Source organism: Miniopterus natalensis, chromosome 7 (genome assembly GCF_054644295.1).
Source record: "Miniopterus natalensis isolate mMinNat1 chromosome 7, mMinNat1.hap1, whole genome shotgun sequence".
Lineage (NCBI taxonomy): Eukaryota > Metazoa > Chordata > Mammalia > Chiroptera > Miniopteridae > Miniopterus > Miniopterus natalensis.
The window spans coordinates 26,012,050-26,035,831 of NC_142087.1; the positions used below are offsets into that span (position 1 = coordinate 26,012,050).

Consider the following 23,782-nt stretch of genomic DNA (forward strand, 5'->3'; position numbering starts at 1 on the left):
AGACACAGAGAAGCTCAACCTCAGTTGGTAGGCAAGGTCAAGAGCATGCAGCTGGGGCTAACTCAAGGGACATGAGGCATAACTTTGTGAAAAGAACATGGCCTGCTTCTCACTCGGCAACACAGTCAGAGCCACAGATGCTAAATATGAGTCAGATTAATTCTGGAACACTAAACTCCACATATAAGATGTAATGACAAGATGAACATTACCTTAAAAGAGGGCAGTGTGCCCTCCCTCCAGCCTGTGGAAGCAGGGCTGAGGCTGAGCGATTTGGCTTTCAAGGGCCTGAGAGGCTGACCTGACCTATGGGGCCAGGTGGCTGGTCCCTGATCCTCAGCAGGAGCCCAAAGCCACTCACAGAGGATGGGTCCCCTCATATGAAGCAGAGTGCTGCCTAAACAAATGCCGCCACCTAAAAGTTGGGGGTGGGAGCCTGAGAAAAGGTAATATAACTTCACTAAGGGGCAAGAAAGGGAAACCCAGCTAAAAACATAGGACCTTGTGCTACCCAGCATAGGTCCAAACATTTCAGACCCCTTCGTATGCCTCATCAAGACAAATGCAATTCATTTTCCAAATCTACTAGGAAAACAAGATTATTTTAGCAAGGAGTGATGAACATGAAATAGAAACTCACTGGCCCAATTTCTACAGTAATATGAACTAAAAAGATAACAAGAAATTAATGTATATTATTTTATATATATAAAATGCTCCATTAAATAACTGGGATAGAGGGTAAGGAAGACAGGACTCTGGGGGTGGGAGGGGTGAAAACCATTGCTCCCTGAAAACATTATCACTCAACACACACAGAGAAATGAATGAGGCTATGCTAAAATACCAGGTGCCATACACAACAGAAAAGGCTTGCAGGAGGCAGCCAGACATTTAAGCAAGATTTGCCATCCCAATTCAGGCTCACTTACATGACTTGCTCTAGCCAATAGGACACTGGTTTGAAATGTGCCCTATAACTCTGTCATCACCATGAGAAGGGTCTCTGCCCTGAGAGTCGCTGAAGTCTCAGCCTGGGCCCCAGAATGAACACATGTGGAAGAGACCTACGCTCAACCTGCAGAAAGGAGTCAAACCCAGTTGAACCACAGTGTGAACAGAGCCACTCAGCAGAGCCAACCCAGATCAGTCAACCTCCAGCCAATTCTACAGAAGCATGAGCAAGAATGACTGCCGGTGTAAGTCACTGAAATCGGAAATGTTTGTTATGCAGCCTTGTTGTGGCAATAGCTAACTGATATAGATGGCTTCCCCGGCTAAAGGGAATCAATAAGCCATTTTAAGATAGCCTTTTCCTCCAAGTTCATAAAGAAATCAAAGCTACTTACCAGGCTCGCCTTTCTTCTTTGAACCAGACTTCTTCTTTGCAGGAGCCTCTTGCTTTGGTGCCTCCTGGCTCTGAAGCATATCTGCATTTTTGCCCTGGTTAGGAGCTGACTCTGCCTTTTTACCCTGATTGGCAGATGCATCTGCCTTTTTGCCTTGGTTGGGGGACCCTTCTGACTTTTTGCCCTGGTTTGGGGTTCCCTCTGCCTTCTTGCCTTGATTGGAGGCCCCATCTGCTTTTTTCCCCTGGTTCGCAATACCCTCTGCCTTTGTGCCCTGATTAGCAACTGAATCTGCCTTTTTGCCCTGATTCTGGGCCCCCTCCACCTTTTTGCCCTGATTCTGGGCCCCCTCCGCCTTTTTGCCCTGATTCTGGGCCCCCTCCGCCTTTTTGCCCTGATTCTGGGCCCCCTCCGCCTTTTTGCCCTGATTCTGGGCCCCCTCTGCCTTTTTGCCCTGATTCTGGGCCCCCTCTGCCTTTTTGCCCTGGTTGGGGGTGCCCTCTGCCTTTTTGCCCTGATTGGGGCCCCCCTCCGCCTTTTTGCCCTGATTCTGGGCCCCCTCTGCCTTTTTGCTCTGGTTGGGGGCCCCCTCCACCTTTTTGCCTTGGTTGGGGGCCCCCTCCACCTTTTTGCCCTGGTTCTGGGCCCCCTCTACCTTTTTGCCCTGGTTCTGGGCCCCCTCTGCCTTTTTGCCCTGGTTGGGGGTCCCCTCTGCCTTTTTGCCCTGGTTGGGGGCCCCCTCTGCCTTTTTACCTTGGTTGGATGTGCCCTCTACCTTTTTACCTTGGTTGAGGGTCCCGTCGGTGTTTTTGCCTTGGTTTGGGGCCCCTTCTGCCTTTTTGCCCTGGTTCTGGGCTCCCTCTGCCTTTCTACCCTGGTTTGGGTTTCCCTCCCCCTTTTTGCTCTGATTCTGAACTTCTACCTTTTTGCCTTGATTGGGGCTCCCCTCTGCCTTTTTGCCCTGGCTGGGGGCCCCCTCCTCTTTTTTACCCTGGTTTTGGGCCCCCTCTGCTTTTTTACCCTGGTTTTGGGCCCCCTCTGCTTTTTTACCCTGGTTTTGGGCCCCCTCTGCTTTTTTACCCTGATTCTGGGCCCCCTCTACTTTTTTGCCCTGGTTGGGGGCCCCTTCTCCCTTTTTGCCCTGGTTCTGGGCCCCCTCTGCCTTTTTGCCCTGGTTCTGGGCTCCCTCTGCCTTTTTACCCTGGTTTTGGGCCCCCTCTGCCTTTTTACCCTGGTTTTGGGCCCCTTCTGCCTTTTTGCCCTGGTTCTGGGGCCCCTCTACCTTTTTGCTCTGGCTCTGGGACCCCTCCGCCTTTTTGCCCTGGTTCTGGGCCCCCTCAGCCTTTTTGCCCTGGTTCTGGGCCCCCTCTGCCTTTTTGCCCTGATTCTGGGCCCCCTCGGCCTTTTTGCCCTGGTTCTGGGCCCCCTCTGCCTTTTTGCCCTGGTTCTGGGCCCCCTCTGCCTTTTTGCCCTGGTTCTGGGCCCCCTCTGCCTTTTTGCCCTGGTTCTGGGCCCCCTCTGCCTTTTTGCCCTGGTTCTGGGGTCCCTCTGTCTTTTTACCTTGGTTCTGGGTCCCCTCTGCCCTTTTGCCCTGGTTCTGGGGCCCTTCTGCTTTTTTGCCCTGGTTCTGGGGCCCCTCTGCCTTTTTGCCCTGGTTCAGAACCCCTTCTGACTTTTTGCTCTGATTTTGGGCCCCCTCTGACTTTTTGCCCTGGTTGGGGGTTCCTTCTGCCTTTTTGCCTTGGTTCTGGGTCCCTTCTGTCTTTTTGCCCTGCATGGCTCCAGTGGCCTTGGAACCCACTGGGGGCACAACGACCATAGGCACCTCCTTTGGAGCGGTTTCCAAGATGGCAGCCTTTGAGGCAAGAACCTGGACAGAATTCACCACAGAACTGACTGCTGGTTCCACTTTTGCTACTTTTTTCTCTTTCTTCTTTTTGTCCTTAGGGGAAGAGGCCAGCTTCTCTTGGGGCATGGCTGGCACCGTGGCTATAGGGAAAATGACCACAGGGGGATGGACTGAAGTTGGAGCCACAGCCACTGCAGGTGGCCGCCCTGGGTCTTTGAGGAGGACGGTCATTTGAGGGGCTGGCTCGTGGTCAGGGATCTTCCCGTTGGGTTTCTCATCTTTTTTCTTGGTCTTTCCTTTCTTCTCCACCGTTTTCTCCTTCTTTTTCTTTTCTACTTTCTGATGATAAGTTTTTGCCATCTCCTTGCGCTGGTTGGCTAGAGCTTCTTCATAGGACGTCTCCTTCATGGAGAAGGTCGACACCAGGAAAATGCCAATGGCGGACACCACCATGAATCCACCAAAGACCACAACGCCCAGGGTTTGAGTGTCGTAAATGTCCATTCTGGCTTGCTTTCCGTTCACCTGCCAAACACAGACACACAGATTACTTTCTACAGAAACTGGGGTATTCCTTTTCCATTCCCATCCCCACCAATAAACTTAAGGTTTCATTAATTCTTCAAACTGATAAAGTCAAAGAAGAAACAAATCCAGGCAATCTCTGATGCCATACATTCTCACCTGCCCCTCCTTAGAAGCAGATACAAAGCACTAGAGAGATGGCAGAGGGAAGGTCTGTACTTGGGCATGTGATACCCTGGGGACTCAGAAGCCTCAATCACAATTCAAGATATTCCCCACCACAGGAGTTAAAGATGCACATGAGCACAAGCACAGGTCAAGAGTAAAACAATGGGGAGTACTGAGGACTGTGGCAAAAATGCCCCACTAAATTAGGAGGCAGGTGTCAACCAGGCATAGCTGAAATGTAAGCACTGTGCAAAAAGAGCTTTTTCTTTTTCATATTAGGCCAGAAATCTTTACTCAATGTGAAATTGACAAATTAGAAAAATATGTGAGCCTGATATAGTAGGCAGTTAAACAGGCACAAGCAAAGCAGGAACTTGATAAGCCAGGTATGGAAGGTCATGAGTGTGAAAAGCCCCGGGAGCCTAGCAATGGACACCTGTAAGGTAGGACCTCACACCCCTAGGGTGACCTTTCCTTCCCTAACATATCGCAGGTAATGCACTTCAGATCCCCTGACCTTTCATATTGCTGGTCATCATGCGATTTGGACCCTCCTCTGACCTTTCCTCCCCTGGCATATTACTAGTCATGTGGTAGACCCCTTAGAGCAAGAACAAGGGGGCTGGAGAAAAGCCTCATATGATTCCCATATAAGCCCTTGCACAACCATTCCCTTAAGCATTAAGCCCCCAAGATGCATCAAATAATCTTAGGAACAAAGCCTCAGGTCTGTTGACCACTGAGACAGAGTATTAGTCAAACTAGAGATAACATCCCAGGCCTCAGTTATGTTTCAGCTCCAGGCCCAGAAAAGCAGCAAAGCCAGGCCAGGTGAGGCCATGGCTGACATCAAGATCAGCTATGGTAATGATCCCCTGCCCTAGTGCTGACCAATCAGTGGAGACCATGACCCTGAGGAGACACTCCTGGAAAGCTGATGAATATTCTATTGAGATCCTCCCAAGACTTCCAGGTAAAAGACCATAAGACCCAGAGGATGGTACCCCCCCCCCCCCAATCTATGTCCAGGCAGCCTAGCTAGCTCACATCTTCCATGGCTCACTTCTCTACCTCTGTGACTTTCTAAATAAACTTTCACTTGTATTTCGGTCTTGGCTCTGAAGTCTTTCAAGGACCCAGGTCTAACATCTGGTGGCATTTGCCATTAATGAGTCAAAGCAAACATTTCTAGTCTTTCAGCTATATACATTCTGGCCAGCAAGCCCCTGGTGTGCCATCTCTACTCTGTTGCCTCCCTTTCCCCAGTGTTGATAAATACAACTACGCAGGGTCAGGAAACCTTTTCATTACAATTCTGAAAAGTAACCAAGAATTTGGTGAGGAAAAAATGGCCTTCTGCCAGTGATAGCTGCTGAAAAGTTATGGAACCTGCAATTCACACATTAGGAAACGGGAGGTACCAGTCTTGGGAGGCTTCCACGCAATAAAAGACTCCAGGTTTGGAATTTCACATCCGGAGGCTGCAAAGAGGGAGGGAGGAAAGTGTCACCAGGCCCAATCCTCACCCTGGGGAGGGGGCCCTTTGCCCGGTGACACACTTCAAACCTAGAGGATGGATCACCCCTTCTTACTGTCCATGGACCAAAGTCCAAAGAGTCAGAGGCAGCCTGGTCCACACTTTCTTGGCTGACAGGCCAGGCTAGATTCAACTTTAGTGAGAAACTCCAAGAGGTTTATTTATTTGGATACACTCAACTTTTAGCAACTAATTTTGATGTTAGCACATTCCCATCCCTCTGAACTAGAGTGAGAAACAGAGCCTAGCCCCCTACAGAGGATCAGCGATGCAATTAGTGAACAGAATGAGTGTTAAGACAGGTAGGTAAAGGAAAGCTGAAAGGGGGAGAAGAGAGAGGAGCAAGAGAGGTGAACGCCCCTCCCTGGCATAACCCCTCCAAATCTCTAGACACAGTGTCCAGGCTTGTCATTGGCTTCGAAATTGAGATTCCTCTTTCCGTGGGAGTGGGAAAGGGAAAGAGAGTAGGAATTTCTAAACAATCATGAATCTAAATTTTGACCATAGGGCATTTAAAAGAAGGAACTGAGAAGAGAGACTGTTTTAAATGTCTCAGCGTTATGTCCTAAGAAAAATTACTCATTGCAGAACAAGCACAATGCTCCACTGTGCCTTTCTAATAAAACCCTGCTAGGCAGAGGGTTCAATGTGCTCCTGACAGACACTTCACCCAAGTGCTTTCCACGGTGGAAACTGTCAGCTGTAGCTGTGATACTGCTCCTAGTCTACCACCCTGGGTCTGCAGAACCAAGTCAAACTTTTCATTCCACTCGGAACCTCTGCAAATGAAGTCCGAGGTGGGCTCATGGAACCTTCAACCTGGGCAAGCAGATTCTGACCTTTCACGGTGCAACCCACAGCCAGGGCACTCTCATTTATGACAGTCAAGAGAGGCTGTCCCAAATTAGTCCTTCCAGGAACACACTTACAAGCTAAGTGTTGAAGAGGAAACTGCCTGCTTAGCCCTGAAGGGATCCACGAGTTGGGAAGGCAGGAACAAGAAGCCCTGGAATATTCTATGGTCAACCTCCATTTCTTGGTGAGCACCCACCAACCGAAACACCAGGTCCTCAGAAGGATCGCTCAGAACTTCGCCAACGTGGACACACTCAGGTACAAAAACTACTTTATCATCCCTATACTCAGTCTATTCAGATGACAGAATTCCTCGGAAAGAGCCCCCTTCTCCCGAGGCAGCACAACACCAGGGACGTGAGTCACCCAGGCAAAGAAGGCTCCATAAGCTCCAAGTGGCTTCCCAACAACTCTGCGCTTGAGGGGTGGTCTCCCAGGGAGCTGCAGGGTCACCAGCTACTACAAAGAGAGCCTGTCCCTTCCAACCACTGTGGGGCCTGTGCAGCCTTGTGGTTTGGGTAGAAAAGCCAAAGTTGCAAATCAGCCTTGAATCTTGCTCAAGCTAGGCAAACATGGGATCCAAAATATATTCTCTGCTGGGAGCTCAGAATCGGGAAAGGCTCGCTTGGGAGAATATTTCCCTCTGCAGCACACACAAGTTTATGTTTAATAGCAGTGTAAATGTGTCTCCCCAACTTATGCAGAACGAGTTGCTCTAAAAAGGAATTATATCCCCACTACTAATTCCTAGGCTAGAATTTTTTTAAAAAGGAATTATATCCCCACCACTAATACCTAGGTTAGGATTTTTTAAAAAGAAATCTTTCACAGAAAAATACAAAGCCCTAGTCTTAAGGAGTAATACACTGAAGCATTTTAAGGCTAAGGCCGTATGACCACAAACAGCAGAGAAACCTAAGTGAAAGCCAGCCTTCCTGCTGCTCTGCAGGGTCAGCTTGGGTGGGAACATCATGGGAGATCCCGGATTCCCAGGAATGATAAAGCCAGTGATGCCTCACAATGTGCTCTCAAGATCAGCATTTGGGGTGCTTTGCTTCTGAAATCCCCACTGGGTTTCCCATAGGCCATGTCCAGGTTGGTAGAGAAGGTGTGTGCCTGCCAGTTTCAAGACATAATTGACATAAAGCACTGTATAAGTTTAAGGTGTACAGCACAATGATTTGACTTACGTATATCGTGAAATGATTACAATAGGCTTAGTTAATATCTATCATTGCAAATCGATACAAAAACAAAAAAGAAAAAATTATTTTTCCTGTTATGAGAATTCTTACGATTTACTCTCTTAACTTTACAGCAGTCATCATGTCATTATATTATACATTACATCCCTAATATTTATTTATCTCACAACTGGAAGTCTGTACCTTTTGACTGCCTTTCTCCAATTCCCCCTCCCCTTTCCCTCTGCCTATGGTAACCACAAATCTGATCACTCTTTCCATGTGTTAAGTTTTTTAGTTAAGATTTCATACATAAGTGAGATCATACGGTATTTGTCATTTTCTGACTTATTTCACTTAGCATACTGCCCTCAAGGTCCATTCATGTTGTCACAAAAAGCAGTTCCTCCTTTTTATGGCTGAATAATATTCCTGTGTGTGTCCCACAACTTCCTTCTCCATTCATCTGCGGATGGACATTTGGTTGTTTCCATGTCCTGGATATTACAAATCGCTGATTCAATTTCAATGACAACTCCTGAACCAGCTTTTGGGTTTGTGATCCAGTATATGTAATTCTCATTATTCCTTCCTCCAGCTTCTATTGGTTTATTTTGTTCTAACTTCTTGACATGACATTTATTAATTTTTGGGCCTTTTTTTTTCTTGTAGAAAATCTTTAAGGTAATAAATTTCCCTCTAAGTACTGTTGTAGCTTCACCCTACAAGCTCCAACGCATAGTATTTTCGTTACTGTTCAATTTTAAGTATTTTCTAATTCCCATATGATCTCTTAGATTTGTGTGGTGGCAGTTTCCTTACCTTTCCAAGCACGTGGGGGATTGAATTACCACTGACAATTACTCGTTTAATTTCAATGTCATCAGAGAATCTGTTCTGTATGATCCATAAAAATAATTTTTTATGTGAACAAGGACGGACACACACACACGCACACACATACACTAGTATGCATATGTATGTATACACACATAAATAAAACATTCATGAGATAGTAACTCAGTATTAATAAGTGGGATACACTGATATTTTCTATGCCATCAAAAAATGTTAAAAGGTTTTTCACAACCAACTAAATTGACTTTGAGGCTCACAACAGTTTGAAAAACACTGATTTAGAGTATAATATTTGATGAGTTTTGTGAGACTGTGGTCAATTTTTATAAATACGTGTGTAATCTATGAAGTAAAGGGTTCCACTATATCCATAGTTGAGCTTAATAATCTTTTATAGAATGATAGTAATTTTTTGCCTGTTTAATCTAATAGTTGAGAGCTTTAAAAATCTCCTACTATAAACATGGACTTACCAATTTCTCCTGGGAATCTGGGAATCTGTGCTTTATTTGGAGGCCATCGCATTAAGTGAATGTGGGATCAGAATTGTTACACCCTCCTGATAAAGTAGCTGCTATTCCTCCCTCCCATCATCATGTAGTGACTGTCTTTATCCCTACAATAAATTGTGTGGGGTTTTTTTCATTAAAGTCTAGTATGTCTGATCATTTTAAAAGTTATTCCAACTGTTTTGGGGTTAATATTGACCTGGAATCATTTTCAATTTTTTACTTTCAAACCTTTCCGTGTTCATATATTTTAAGTAGCACTCTTAAAAATAGTGTACAGCTTAATTTTATTTTAAGACCAGTGTGTCAATTTGTCTTCTGAACGGGTACGCTTAGCTCATCAGTATCTACTGTGATTTCCTATACACTGGACTTACTTCTACCCTTACTTTGTGCTTCCTATTCACAATGCTTTTTCCTTTGCTTACTCTCCCCCACCTTTTTTTGCATTCTGTTGGACTATTTAAGTTATATCCCCTTTTCCTCTATGGTGTTTAAAAGTTATACATTGCACTTCTATTTTTTAGTGACTATTAAAATTATAATTAAAATGATTTTTACCTATACATTTCCCCAACAAACATATTTGACCTCATTTCACCAATGCCTCCAGTCATTTCCCCAACAGACCTGTAGAAGGCCTGAAGTTTGGCAGCCTTCCATCTGACGTGAGCCCCTTTTCTACCATGGTGCACCCCATCCCCCTTCTCCATCACACACACCGTGACTTCCCATTGTTGTTTTGTTCCAAACAGCTCGTTTAAATTAGCCAAATGTTGCCCGGCCGGGCGTGGCTCAGCAGTTGAGCGTCGACCTAGGATCCAGGCGATCGGGGTTCGATTCCCGGTCAGGGCACATGCCCGGGCTGCGGGCTGCAGCCGATCAATGACTCTCTCATCATCGATGTTTCTGTCTCTCTCTCTCTCCCTCTCCTTTCCACTCTCTGAAATCAATAAAGATATATTTTTAAAAAAGTAAAATAATTAAAAAAATAAATTAGCCAAATGTTTAGCAATTTACTTGCTCATCAATGCTTCTTGCATCTCACTTCCTTCTTTTTGGGTCCTCCCAAAGTATATTCTTGATGAATTTTCTCAGTCCTTATAGCCCTGAAGAAATTGAATGGATTAACTGAGTATAGATGACAGTTATTTTCTCTCATTGCTTTGAAGATATATTTTGTCTTCTGTGTGTTTTTTTTTGGGGGGGGGGTAGTTACTATTGAGAAACAGGCTGTCAATCAATTTGTCATTTCTTTATAATACCTTTTTAAAAATCTTTTTCAATGTGTACTTATTTTTATTGATCTTATTCAGGCTCATTGTGCTGAGTTTGAGAAGTCATGTTTTTCATCAATTCTGGAAAACCCTTGACCACTTAGTTATTTGAAAATGTTCTTGCCTGTTTCTTTGTGATAGAACTCCTAATTAGACCTCAATCTCTCTGTGCTAACTCCTCAGACATCTGGGAAAACTCCTCAGACATACGTTCCACTTCACCAACTGTCTGTTTAGCTAAATCTAACCAGCTCTATAATTGGTCCTTTAACTTATTCTATTTGTTCTTTTCAAGCCATTCTGTTTTTTCCCCTACTATTATTTTTCCCATTAATGTTTTTCATTACCTACTTCTATGCCTTTAATAATGATTTTGTATCATATCTTTGGTGGGACTTCAACAACGGCAATCCTGCCTGGCTCAGTTGTGGAGTTGTCTCTACAGAGCTGTTTTATCTTTGCTTCATTCAACCAGGCCCTACACTACTTTTTTACAACCAGCATGGACCCCCAGTTACAAATTCTCAGGAGACTTTGCCTCCCCAGCCTCAGGACAAAACAGATAAGCTCCACAGGTTACCACCCCTTGCCACTAGTCTCCTTTCATTGAGGGTGTGGACCTTCAAGGGTACAGGCTTTACTTGGGTGTATGAGGGGAGGCTCCTACTCCCCACCTTATACAAACCCCTGTCCCCAACTGGACATTAAAACCAAAGGCCAAAGACCCAAAAAGACTCTGGCTGACAATATCCCACCCACACCCCAGGGTTAATTTACTCCTGGATGCCAGTCACTCCCCTCACCCTTGGTTTATGACCTCTGGCAATCTCTTTTACTATCTTGTAAGCTCAGCTATGCTTTTAAAAGCATGTTTAGCCCTGCAGGTTGAGCACTGACCTATGTACCAGGAGGTCCCCATTCAATTCCTGCTAAGGACACATGCATATGCCTGGGTCTCAGGCTTGATCCTCAGCACGAGGTGTGCAGGAGGCAGCTGATCAATGAATTCTCTCTCATCACTAATGTTTCTATCTCTCTCCCTCTCCCTTCCTCTCTCTCCAAAAATCAATAAAAACATATTTAAAATAAAACAACACAACTGATTTGCTCATTATAACAGAAATGGAATTTTTAAAAAAATAAATAAAATAAAAGCAGGTTTATTCACTTTATTTAACATTTCTAAATGGAGAAGGTAATTTTCAGATCACCTGATCTAAAATTTTAATTATAATCACTGAATTTTTTTTGAATTTTTTTTTACCAAGAGAAATGCTGTAACTAAAAGATGTAGTCTGAAATAATTTATTTGATGCTTTAATAGGATGCAAGTAACTTTCTACTTTAAAGAAACAATGCTACTCATTTTAAAGAAAGATTAAACACTAAAAATAGAAATGTATTCTATTATAAGCCTTTGCTTATTCATCGGCCATTTCAGATTCAATTTATTTCTATGCCTAAGGAAAAATAATGAATTGACAAGTTTTTGTATTTCTCCACAATAGTCTTTGGAAAAGTAGGTACATAAATAGACCTAAATCTTCTGAGAGCTTATAAGAAGGCTATAGGCTTTGCCTCATTTATGAAGACAACATGCCTACAAGGTAGGAATCAAGAATCCTGACTTCTCAAAATGGACATGAACAGTTAGAATGTGCTAGCCCACGACAGAATTCTAACTGCAGTAGACATCAGGCTCCCAGAAAGCAGGGACCAGTCTCTTCTTCACTGTATCCACCAAGCAAACCTCAGCACATCCACTGAATGAAGGCTCTACTAAATATGACATCAGGATAGGAGTCACTCATTTATACGGTTATAAAGATCATATCTAAACAGAAAAACACAGGTATCCTGGTAGAGGAACTTTGATGCACTTGGGGACTTTCATGCTTTTGGAAAGTGATTTCCTGGTTCTTCATGGTTTTTACACTATTGCCAATGTTTCTCTTTTAGGTTTCATTTTCTGTTGTTGCTGGTATACAGAAATGCAATTGATTTTCCCCCAGCAACCTTGCCTAGTTCTAGTAACATATCTGTAGATCAAAAAAAATTTTCTACATATAAAAGCATATTGCCTATGAATCACAGTTTTTGTGCCTTTCTTCCCAATCTTTAAATCTTCTGCTTCACTTTTCCTGAATTTTGCACAGGATAGGACCTCCCACACAGTGCTAGAGAGAAGGAATGAGAGCAGACATCCTGTTTTTTCTAATCTCAAAGGGAAATTTAGGTGTCTTGCTATTTAGTGTGATGTTTGCTATAGGCTTGTCGTAGATATCCTTTTTATTAGGCTCTTGGTTCTCTTCTTGGTTCAGTGTTTAAGTTATATTTTCCTAGAAATTTATGTTGTCAGAACCTGCAAAACTATTGCCACGTTGAGAGGTAGAAAGAAGTCTTCTATCTATGATGTGTGGTACAGCACCCTCTCTGGATCTTTCAGATATTTTTAATGAACATCTATGATACTGACTTATTTTTATTTAGGACAAGTTTTCATAATAATCACTCATTTTTCTAATGCTGACCACATCTGTAGTGACGTTCCATCTTACATTCTTGATATTAATTATTTATGCCTTTTTCTTGGTCAATTTTGCTTGATATTTGTCAACACTATTCATCTTTTGCAAGAATAAAGTTTTGGCTTTGTTGAACTTTTCTGCTGTATATTTGTTTCCTGTTTCATTAATTCCTTCTTACTGTTACTTCCTTCTGATTGGTTTAACTTTATTTTACCTTCTGTAACTTCTGGAGAGAGATGCTTACTTAGCTCATTTATTTTTATCTTTTCTTTCTTAATGTATGTTTTAGTTTAAATACATACATTAAAGGCATATATTTAAGGCAAAGAAATGAAAAATAGATCCTAGATTCCAAGCTGTTTCTGACCAGAGGTGGTGTTTAAAATTGGTGTTAACCACTCCACTGTCTTGTATTCTGACAGATCTCTCCTCGTTCACGGTGCTCTGTACTCTGTGTTCAGTTACTCTTAATGAGGGGCTCCTCACTTTCCTCTATAAATTACACCTGGGGGTTCACTGAGCCTGGAATAAAGGTGCAGTCCTTCAAAGATCTGTTTGCTTGTGGCCTGAACCAAGAGTGCTATTTTGTCCAGGTCAACTCTAAAATAAAGAATTTAAAAATCGGCTTGAGAATTTATCATTTAGGTCATGGGATCTACGTGAGGGGCAACTTGTGAGTTCAACTTCACACCAGGCAAATGGGCCTACTTCTGACTTGCCTTCAGCCCGAATGTATGGGAGCCCTCTGTGGTTCCAGCTCTAAGCGTGAAGGTCTTCTGTCATCCTGCCCCCTGTGCCCAGAGAGTGCCATCAAAACTCAGTTTGCCCAGTTCGCCAAATGCCCTCAGGGTTGTGCTTGCAATCCAGGGTTATTCCTCATGGAGATTTCAGCTTCCTGTCTTCCTCAGTATCTTCCACATCTTTCAGTGCTTTCAGAAGATGTCTGTATGTTATGCAGCAATTGCCCTACCCAGCCCCAGTCCGATCACGCAGGCCACCCTATCACCAGAAACACAGTGCCCCTTCCTCTTTAAGCTACTGACATTTAGCGATGTTGTCACTCCTAGTCAACACAAATCCCAGCCAGCCAAGCTCTTGGAAGAAAAAGGAGATCATTTCTGTTACATGACAGGAGAAATGACTGTGCTAGGGAGCCTTCCAAAGCCAAACCTGGATATGTAACAATCCAGGAGGGGGGGAGCCTGCAGTGTCCTTATACCACCAACCCTGGGCTCTGCACAGGATTCCAGGAGGTGTGCAGATTTTCAGGTTAGAAACTGTGGGTTAGGGCTGAATGACCTCCGCCACCCAACTGCTGGCTCCTTTGTTTTTAAGAAATCCACTTAATATTCCAACACTCAGTACATTAACCTGGGCGGGGAGGGGGTCTGAGGAAAACCTCAAATCTCCAGATCAGAGCACTGCCGGGCTCCTCCCCTCACTTAACTACAGTGAGAGGAGCGGCCTTTCCGCTCAGATTTGTGATTAAGAGACGGCAATAAAATCTGACCCTCTTTCCAAGCCTTCTGCAAAGGCCCATCTTTGATTAAGGAATTCTGCAGCCAAACCTTCCCATCTCTCTAACAAGGGCAACTACGGCATGAGAGTTAGTTCTTATTAACAGCAATGGTAACTCGAACTTCATTCTGGCTCATTTTTAAAGTCAGCCATTGTATAATATATTCCAAGCTCTCATATATTGCCGGTGGGAGTACAAATTAATACCAGCACTTTGGAAAAAAGTCTATCACTCTCTTCTAAAGCTGAGCCTATGTCTCCAGGGGTCCCGAGATCCCACTTGTAGGAAGGAAATATAGACACGTGGTCAAGACTCTGTATTTTATAATATATTATAGGGCCCGAATTAGATACTATCCAAGTACTCATCTGTAGTGAAATGGATAAACTGTGATGCATTCACATGACAGAGTACTACACAACAAGAATGAACTAGCCCAACAGTATGAATGAACCCCACACATAACCAATGAAAGACCCAGGAGGGCATATGCCATATGATTCCACTTACATCAAGTTTAAACGCAGGCTGAATGAACCTGTGTGCTAGACAGAAATCAGGACAGCAGATATCCTGGGGGTTGGACAGCAACTAAAGGGGGCACAAGAGGAGCTGTGGCAGAGGGTGGCAGGGGGTGTGATCATCTTTGATCTTCACAGATTTGGCTAAACAGGGTGCTTAGTTTGAGTAAGTTATTTATACAGGGGTGTGCAAAAGTAGCTTTATAGTTGTGGGCATGCAAAACAGAGTTTATTCTTACATATTTTTCCAAAGGAACAACTGTAAACCTACATTTGCCCACCCCATATTGATCTATAGACTTATGACTGTGTTTTCCTGTGTATGTATTTTACTTGAGTAAAGAGAAAAATAGTACACATATGCCAACCTTGGTAGAGAGATGATCATGTGGACCTTGAAGGAGGAGCATCTTTAATGACTGGAGAACCTGTTACAGCACTTTCACTCCTGCCACCTCCCAGGCCTTGCCTGTGCGCGGGTGCACAGACGATGTTAGCTGGAACCAAGGTCAAGGCAGGCACCGTCCCAAGACCCTCACTGTCTGTGGCCAAGCCCACTGTGCCATCCTTCTCACCAACTTTTAAAAATCAAACTGTTCAGAGTAAGGCTCAGGATCTTCCAACTTAAGAGGGAAGCGAGGGAACACAGCAAAGAGTGGCTAGGCTTCAGAGTCATGGCTGAAGGTGACCTTTTAAATCTCCCTTGACACATCACTAATGAGACTTTCTATTCGGGGTGTCAATAATTCACTTATTATTTAGCACTGACTCCCTCCTTCCCTCCATCATCATGATTACTATTAAATTCTGAAAATTAAGATTCTTTCTAATTACTACAAATATCTAGAACTCACAAAGAAATGAAAATGTATTCAACAGAAATAAAGCTACATCTAATTCCTATTCGGGATGGGTCTTAACTGAAGAGAAAACACTTTTTGATGTAGTTGAGTTGTGCATTTTAACGACTGAATGAGAAGTTCCAGAAAAACATACCAGTTGAGCTTACGGCCAGACGAGTAGGCCAGATCCTCTGGTCAGAAACAACTAGGAATTCTAGGATCTATTTTTCATTTCTTTACCTAACAGCAAAGTAGGAAGAGAAGAGGAGAAATGAAGGATGGGGGCTAGGCCTGGAACGGCCTCTTACCAACCAGACCACCTGTCCCAATAACTTTCCTATACTCCCGACTTCCGCTGGCAAGTCCTCCCAGAGGAAAGAAAACCACCGTGCAGGGAGGCAGGAGGTGCATCTCAGCAACATTTCTTACTCCTCAGTCTGACTAAAAGAAGAGAGAATGGAATCCCAGCTATAATGAAAGAATTGTCCCTCCTATCACTGAGGAACACTGGTGCCACTAAACACAAAGTCTACCTCTCTTCAGAGCAAACCAGCTTTGTTCATACCAAAAATAACTTTGTTTTCTGGTGAGTGTGTCATCATTGACATGCTCAGTTACTCTGCAAGCCCCACCTGATGCTCATCAGCTACACAGGGAAATACAGAAGTGAGCTGCCAATTCACAGGGAACTGGAGTAAGGATCTGGGAAGAGCCCAGGCTGGTGAGGGATCCTGGCGCAAATGATGCTGCAAGGGCAAAGACGACAAAATAAGTTACATATGCAAACTGTCGGGTGGTGGTAATCAAGAGAATATCACACAGAGAAGTGGGGCAGGGAGCTGGAGCAGGGGTGGGGGATTGTCAGGGACTGTCACTTTAAATAGGGCGGCCAGGGAGGTAACACTTCACAGACTTGAAGAAGGTTGGGGGAGCAAGCAATGCGGCCATATGGGAAAAAGCTCCCCACTGAGAGCAACAGCATGTGCAAAGGCCCTGAGGCAGAAGCATGCCTGAGAAACAAAGAGGGAGCCAGTGTGACTGGAGCAGAGGACAAGGAAACAGTAGGAGTGAGACCAGAGTGAAAATGGGGTCCTTGGAGTGCCACTGTAGGCACTGTGGCCAAGGAGAATCTGAAACAGAAAAGTGACATTATTTTCTCTTAGAATAGTCTAGGAGGGAGGGGGTGAGAGCAAAAGCAAGAAGACCAGTTCAGAGTTAATGAAATAACCCAGGAAAAACAATATTTAATAAATATTTATCAAATAAAAAATAGCCCAGGCAACATGAGAGGGATTTGGATCAGGATGGTATCAGTGAAAGCAGTGAGAATGGCTGGATTCCAGCTCGGACCTGAAGGTAGAGCTGACAGGATTTGCTATTATACAAGTAGGAGAAAGCAAGGAGTTAAGGATAAACCAGGGAGTGTGGCCTAAAAGATGGAGCCATCTGGCCTAGTTTCATTTTACACGAGGAGGAAACCGAAGCCCAAGGAAGGGAAAAGTCCAAGTTCATACCACTTACTTCTGAGACTGAAAACCCCAACCAGTGCTTGTCCCACTGCAGCTCAACAGTAGACACTGGTGACCACTCAGGTGCCCCCCAACTCCTCTCTGCTCTCTAACGCTGGAGTAGACAGTGCCCTCTCAGGGATGGCCAATACTTACACAAGTCATGTAAACCAGGGTAGGATGCTGGTGAGAGAGAGTATGGCCCTTGCCTGCCATTCAAGAAGGGAGATCTGGTATGGCCAGAAATTCCCATTTTTCCAAGAGAACCCAAAAATCTAGATTTTATGGAAAAATTCTCCATTTTAAAAAAGTGGTTTAATTGTTTAGTAACGTGAGGTTGTCCAAGCAAACATCATGTGCAGACCAAGTTCTACATGGTGTCTATACAGGGCACCAGCCTGGAAGCAGTCTCAAAACAGTCTAAAACATATCTTGTTTGCTCATACCTCAACCAGGGTTAGGTTATGGAATTAAAGGTTTGGGCTTAAAATGGTCCTTTATCCCAGCTTTTGAGCCAGCAGATGATATTCATTATCACTAGAAAGAGCTGATAACTTCTGGCACAATCTTAGTGGGCCTCCTCCCTAACCAAGAAGAGAGTAAGTAGCTGCCCATCATTCTGGGTTGTTACCTTTGGTTTTATGTTATTCTACTCAGAGTACCAAGATCAGCCCACTAGTATAATAGAGCCTTGCAAACAGTCACTGACCCAGGAAACAATTTATGTCAGCCAAGTATAAAAACGCCAGTATATTGTAATATTTAAGGTTTGGGAACTGGCAGCTGTTCCAGTCTTGTCAAAGTAATTGAATATAGAAAACTTTCTTTATAAAGTTGTGTCCCATTGCTAGACAGGTGGGAGACACATGTCACTTATAGCACTTAAAAGAAATACACTAGCTACGCCTGGTTTTCAGATCTGGGAGTCAGGTTGCCTGTTTCAAGAGACTCATCAGAATTTGTTGGGCCAAGAAAACAGCCTCCTAGGAAGTACCCAAGTTAATTTTCTATAATACTAAGTGGCCCTCTTGCCCAGGTTCTCTCACTTAGAATTAAATATTTACTTTCCCTACGAGCCATATGCTTTGTGCCCAATAGTGATTTTTGTGTGTTTGGTTTGTCATTTTGATGCTATTGTTATTAAGGAAGAATCTCTCCAGGGCAGGGCCACTATCTGTGTGCCCACCCTCCTTTCTTTTTCTTGGTATGCAATTTACAATGTACCCAAAGAGTTGGGAGTGTTTTCTAAAGGTGAGATATCTCATTAGTTTGAAGAGCATGAACTGCTACTAGTCACTGTTTTTGACATATAGAATGGGCAATTTCATATAGTTCAACATATTAATATGCCTAAATGATCCAAGGAACAGAGTTGAATGTTTAGAGAATACTATCTCTAGACTAACACTGTCCAAGAGAACTTCTTGCGATGATGGAAATGATCTAAATCTCCACTGACCAAACACGTAGCTACTGAGCACTTGAAATGTGGGTAGCATGGCTAAGAATTTTAAATTTTATTTAACGTTAAGTTTAAATAGCTCTTTGTAGGTGCCATATTGGACAACACAGTTTTCTAGATGGAAGCTTCTTCAGGCAAGAACTAGGTCTCACAACTTTGTATTTATAGTGTTTGAAGGCCCAGCACACATGAGATGCTTGAGAAAGAAATGAAAAGTGCCCTCTTGCATTACCACATATTCAATTTAGTCCCCAACTTCCTTCCAGTGAAGCTCTTAAGAGCCTCATGCTCTACAGACTGAGCTAGCTGGGCACCTGAAGCTCTTAATTTAGATCTTTCTAGTTCCATGTCCTCCCTTGAGTAGTTACTATCCCAGCAAGTATGGAATTATATGGACCTATAGGTAAACATTATTAAGGCTGTGCCCACATCAATCAGCAACTGGGCAGTGGGAAATGGCCTGACAAGCACCTGACCAGCTGAGTCTCCATGTTCTCATCCACAGAATGGGGACAACCATACCTACTCTACAGAATGGGGTTGCTGCAAGACCTAGATGTATGTCAAAGTTGTGGAATCTAATTCTAAACAGTAAACCTTTAAAACCAAGTCGGGCTCAGCTTTATTTGTTCAATAAGACTAAGTTAATAGGTATTGTGGTGTACCTCATTTAGCCAACTTTTATTGTTTTACAGGCTAGGCCTTAACCGTTGCAGGTCCAGGATGTACAGATGAAATAGCACAGTCCTGCCTTCATAATTCTGACTGACCATTTTTTTGTCCAAATAAGATTTAGCAAACAAAAATCTGTCTCAAAAGACCTGCTCAAAAAGAGTCTCAAAAGACTCCCTGCCTATGTGTCCTTCACCTATTAGTTTAAGCTCCCAGGAATAAAAGAGCAAGAATCTGTGGTATGGTCACTTTTAAAAAGTGTCCTTGCTATATAATAACCAATATTCCAATTAAATCACTTGTATTCAACCACCTAAATGGAGTTTGGTGCTGTATAATTACTGCAGCCTGTTCACTTAGGGCTCATTTCAGCAAAGAGGAAAATTGCTCAAAGGTGACTCAATGATTTGGGATTTATTTAAACTTTCCCAACACCAAAAAATAATCATACACCAAGGTACCACTCTAACTTCTTAATCTCTTTATAGATGGTCAGAGGCAGATTCCTAACTATGAAAGAATTCTGCTATAGCATGCCGTTAGCTCTACCCATTGGACACCTTCTATTTTCAAACCCCAAGACACCATTCCTGTTCTCCTCCTGCCCTCAACAGGGCCCAGAATCCCTGCAAGCCAGGTTCAAATTGCTGTGTAAAGGGAAAACAACCTACCAGGTCTGTCCCCATCTTCTGTCCTTTACTTAAATAGAGAGGGAAGTGTTATCTCCAGGACCTTAACCAGAAGCTACTCTCTGGAAGGGAAACAGGTTGGCAGCCCATAGTTGGGCTGACCTTTGGAAAGTTCATAAAGAACTGAGACATCACCACAGTAAGCAGCAGTGTTGTAGGATGACCAAGACTTCTCTGGTGTCAAATTAACAGGAAGTTAGTTAAGACAACCAAGCACAGAGGGAAAGTATAAAGCAGGAGGCAGGGTCAGTGGAGAATACATGCTCCCCAAAAGCATAGGGATGGTGTAAAACATGCAGCTGCCCCTCCTGGGAGTGCTGGACAAAAGGCCTAGATGTCTGGACCCTCTGCAGCAGTGTTCTTGAAGAGATCTCTAGCCTGGGATGTGAGGCTAGAACTCCAGAAAGTGCCAGCCAGGTTCTGGCCTCACATCAAGAGATTCCAGCACACTAAGCAAACAGTGACACGGGAGGCTCCCAAGAGTCTTATAAGTTTCATTTCCTTGATGCTTCCTAGTCTCTGCTGACCTCCGACCCCTAGGAGGTATTGCCAAACTGCCTTCTGTTTGCACAAGGTCCTTGTTCTATCCAGCACTGGCCTGGGAGGCTGCCCAGCTCCCAATTGTGAGTGTGTTTTACTATTTCCAGGCTACAGATAAGGAAACCCAGGTTCAGAGAGGTTAAGGGACCTGTGCAGAGTGTAAGCATGGTGGCACAGGGATGGAATCCAGTTTGCAGCTGGCAGGATGGAGCCAGACCCAGGCTCCTCTTCCCTCCCGTGTCCCACAGGCCCCTAGAAACTCATCCCAACACTTGTTGACTACTGCCTACGTGTTGGGTCTTCACAAGTTTTCTCTTAAGTAGAAACATCAGCAGCTCTGATATGCACACAGGGAAGTGGAACCCGGAGTGAAACAGCTGGGTCGAGGTCACCCTCAACAGTGCTGGGGTTTCAGAAACCCCTTCCCATAACCATTTCAACATACTGACCTATCATTTATGGTCTGTAGTCTGGGGAGGGGTGCCTGAACTTCCCGGAAGCCCCAGTGGAAGCGCCGACCCCAGTCTGCCCTCCCCTGCCCCAGGGATAAGGCCGGGGCGGGCGCCAGGCCGGGTGCCAGCGCGCTTGGCCGACCGGGCCGGAGGTGCCTGCTTCCGCCCGGGCCTGGCACCGCCGGCCCATTCATCGTGGCGCGGCCGGGGCGGGGCGGGCAGGGCCCGAGGTGCCCCGGTCCCCACGCTGGGCACTCGAGAGCTGAGCTCCGCACCGCTGGGCGGGGAAAACGGTGCCCCCAGCCCCGCCGCCAGGGGGAGCAGGGAGCCGCCTCCCGCACTCCGGGAAGTTGCCACGGCGGCCGCGAAGGCTGAACTGGGACCGACCCGGTTCAGCCTTCGGTCCCCGCACGGCCTCCCCCACAGCCCCGCGTCCCAGGCCCGTCCCGTCGGAGCCCGCTTGGCCCTCAGAAGCGCTTCCAGGCCGCGGCCCGCAGGCGGGCGCACTCGGCCCGCCGGCCCCTCATTCAATCCCGCCCTCCTCCCCCAGGCCAGCCTCCGCTGCCTTCCGCCCGTCCCCCCACCCTCCCCAGGCCGGACTGCAGCCCGGCAACGTCATCCGGCCGCTTCCCGAAACGTAACCCCTTCCACCGCCAGCTGTGCGCCGCCCCGCCCCGCCGACAACTTTCTTCGCCCAACTTCGGAGCGCGCGGGGCCGGCCCGACGGCCCGGCGGTGAGGGAGGGGTCGCCACGTCGCGCCGCGGGGCCGCTGCAGGTGACCCGACAGCGAGGGGCTTCGGGTCCCCATCGCGGGGCGCACTGGGCCGACGCCCCTGCACAGGAGCGGCCCGGCACACGCCCCCGGGGCCCGACCCGACTCCGAGGGTCCGCGGCCGCGGAAGCTGCTGGTGGCGCTGCCGGGGGAGGGGCCGCCAAAGGAGACGTGTCACTAGCGGCGCGGCCGGCCCCGGCCCGGGCCCCGACGCCCCGACGGCCCGGCCCACGCGCCGTCGCCGCCGCTGCAGGGCCCGGCCAAGTTTCTTACCTGCAGCCTGAGAAGCGGGAGGGAGAGCGTGAGGGCAGAAGCCGCCGTCGCCGCCGCGGAACCGGGAGAGAGAAGCCGGCCGAGTCTCTACCGAAAACGCGCCCCCGAGCAGCTGCAGGCGCCGCGACCCCGACGCCGCCCGCCCCGTCCGCCGTCCGCTCCGGCCGCTAGCTGGCTGCGTGCGCGCGTGTGGAGTCGTGGCACTTTCTGCCTAAGAGCGGGCGAACGGCCCCCACCGCTGGGATCGCCGCCTCCTGCCTTCCCCACCCGCGCCAGCCATTCATCGGGCCGCCTCTCTCCATTGGCCCGCGCCCCGCCACTCCGCCGGCCGCTGGCCAGTCAGAGCCAAGTAGCGGCGGCGACCATTGGGCGGAGAGGAGGGTCTTCGCCTTGGCCAATGGGAGAAGGGAGGAGCTGCAGGGAACCGGAGGGCGGAGCCTGCGCGGGGCGGGGCCGCGCTGCGCAGCTCCCGGCCCTGCGCGGGGGCGGGGCGGGGCGGGGCCGGACGCTCCGCCAGACGGGGGAGGGGGCGCCGACCGGCCACGCCCACTCTGGGTCCGCCGGACTGGAAGCCCGCTCTGCCCGCGCGGGTGGCGGAAGGTTCGAGTCCCGGTGGCGCCGAGCCTGCGCCCCTGCACCCCGCCAGGCTGAGATCGCAGTGAGTGTTACCCTGAGCAGGGCTGCACAATCCACCAGCAGCCGGAAAAAATGCTTTATTTACACCCAACTAACTTCCCCCAGAACAGCCTCTGCTCAGGCCCGGGGTGTGAGAACAGGCTCTGCGGGGGGGGGGGGGGGGGGGATGTCAATCCAGGGAGGTCAAGTCTCTAGTTTCAAAGAGACTGAAATCAGCACCGGAAAGAATTTTCTTGAGTAAATGGAGGAATTGGGTGGAAAGGCCAGAAAATGCATAAGGAATTGGAGGATGGACGTCATTGCACTCATTTTTAGGGGGGGTACAACTGAGGCATAGTCTGAGTTTCTCATCCAAACCACAGCTGGCAGAGCAATAATCACAGGCCACCATATGGCTTTTACTCCTTGTGATGGGAGGGCGAGCGGGTCTGACTGAATAAAACATCCATTTCCCAGAAAACTGAGCGAACAGTACTTCTTCATTACATGAAGTTATTTCCCAGTGTAAGCCAACACTCTCTCTTCATAACCAAGCGAGTCTTTGAATTAAGATCATTTTAAGCCTGGTTTTTAACTGTTATATCAGTGTCTCTTAAAGCTAACTCTTTGAACTTGTCTTTGAAATTAAGGTTTCTGAGAGGCCAAAAGGGCTGCCCAAGCCTGATCTGCCCCACATGACTTCCCTGGCCCCTGTGGCTGCAGAATCCTGTTCCTAATATCCATTTCTTGGACAATTTCACATAACCGCCTTTTTGGTCACTGGTACTATACTAGTTAGTGTTAGGAAGATGTGGAAAATATAAGCTGTCGAGGGAATAAAGAGGGGCTGGGTTGAAATAACACCATTCATTCCTATTTTTAATCTCAGCAGTTCCTTAGCATATTAATGATTAATCAACAGGAATTAACCTGGATTAGCTTTCCAGTGGCGAGCTCTGGCTTGAAATAAAAATCAAGAAATCCAGCTCCTAGCTGGCATATGCTACCATCTAGTTCTAACTGAGCATGAGTAAACCAGTTAACTTCTCCAAAAATGGGTATATGCCTCTAGCATGATAATTGCCCCCTCTAGGTTTTAGACAGGAAATTCATTCATTCATTTGTGTTCGAAAGCTGCCTTGAGTGATACACTGACCCAGTAAAGACCCAACTGTCCTCAAGGGCCTTTCTGTGGGCAGAGGCTTCCTTTATATTACTTACTGTTTAGGTTTTCTCAGAAAGAGATCCTGACAGGAGGGTTTGGGTTCAAGTCACTC

At 46.3% G+C, this 23,782-nt stretch overlaps 2 protein-coding genes across 3 annotated transcripts in view; one reads left to right on the forward strand and one right to left on the reverse strand.

Moving 5' to 3' along the window:
- The window catches only part of RRBP1 (ribosome binding protein 1), a 55,712-nt gene extending 33,708 nt beyond the window's left edge, over window positions 1-22,004 (reverse strand). For both annotated transcript variants that reach the window (XM_087818887.1, XM_087818886.1), the window contains exons 1-2: window positions 21,891-22,004; window positions 1,350-3,723 (exon numbers count right to left, since the gene is read on the reverse strand). In XM_087818887.1, the coding sequence (XP_087675013.1) occupies window positions 1,350-3,702 (2,353 nt within the window). In that variant the 5' untranslated portion in view covers window positions 3,703-3,723; window positions 21,891-22,004. The remainder of the gene's footprint in view (window positions 1-1,349; window positions 3,724-21,890) is intronic.
- Window positions 22,005-22,451: 447 nt separating this feature from the next.
- BANF2 (BANF family member 2) overlaps window positions 22,452-23,782 on the forward strand; it is a 44,080-nt gene continuing 42,749 nt past the window's right edge. The window contains exon 1 of the mRNA XM_016212030.2: window positions 22,452-22,548. The gene's annotated coding sequence lies outside the window, so the exon portion shown is untranslated. The remainder of the gene's footprint in view (window positions 22,549-23,782) is intronic.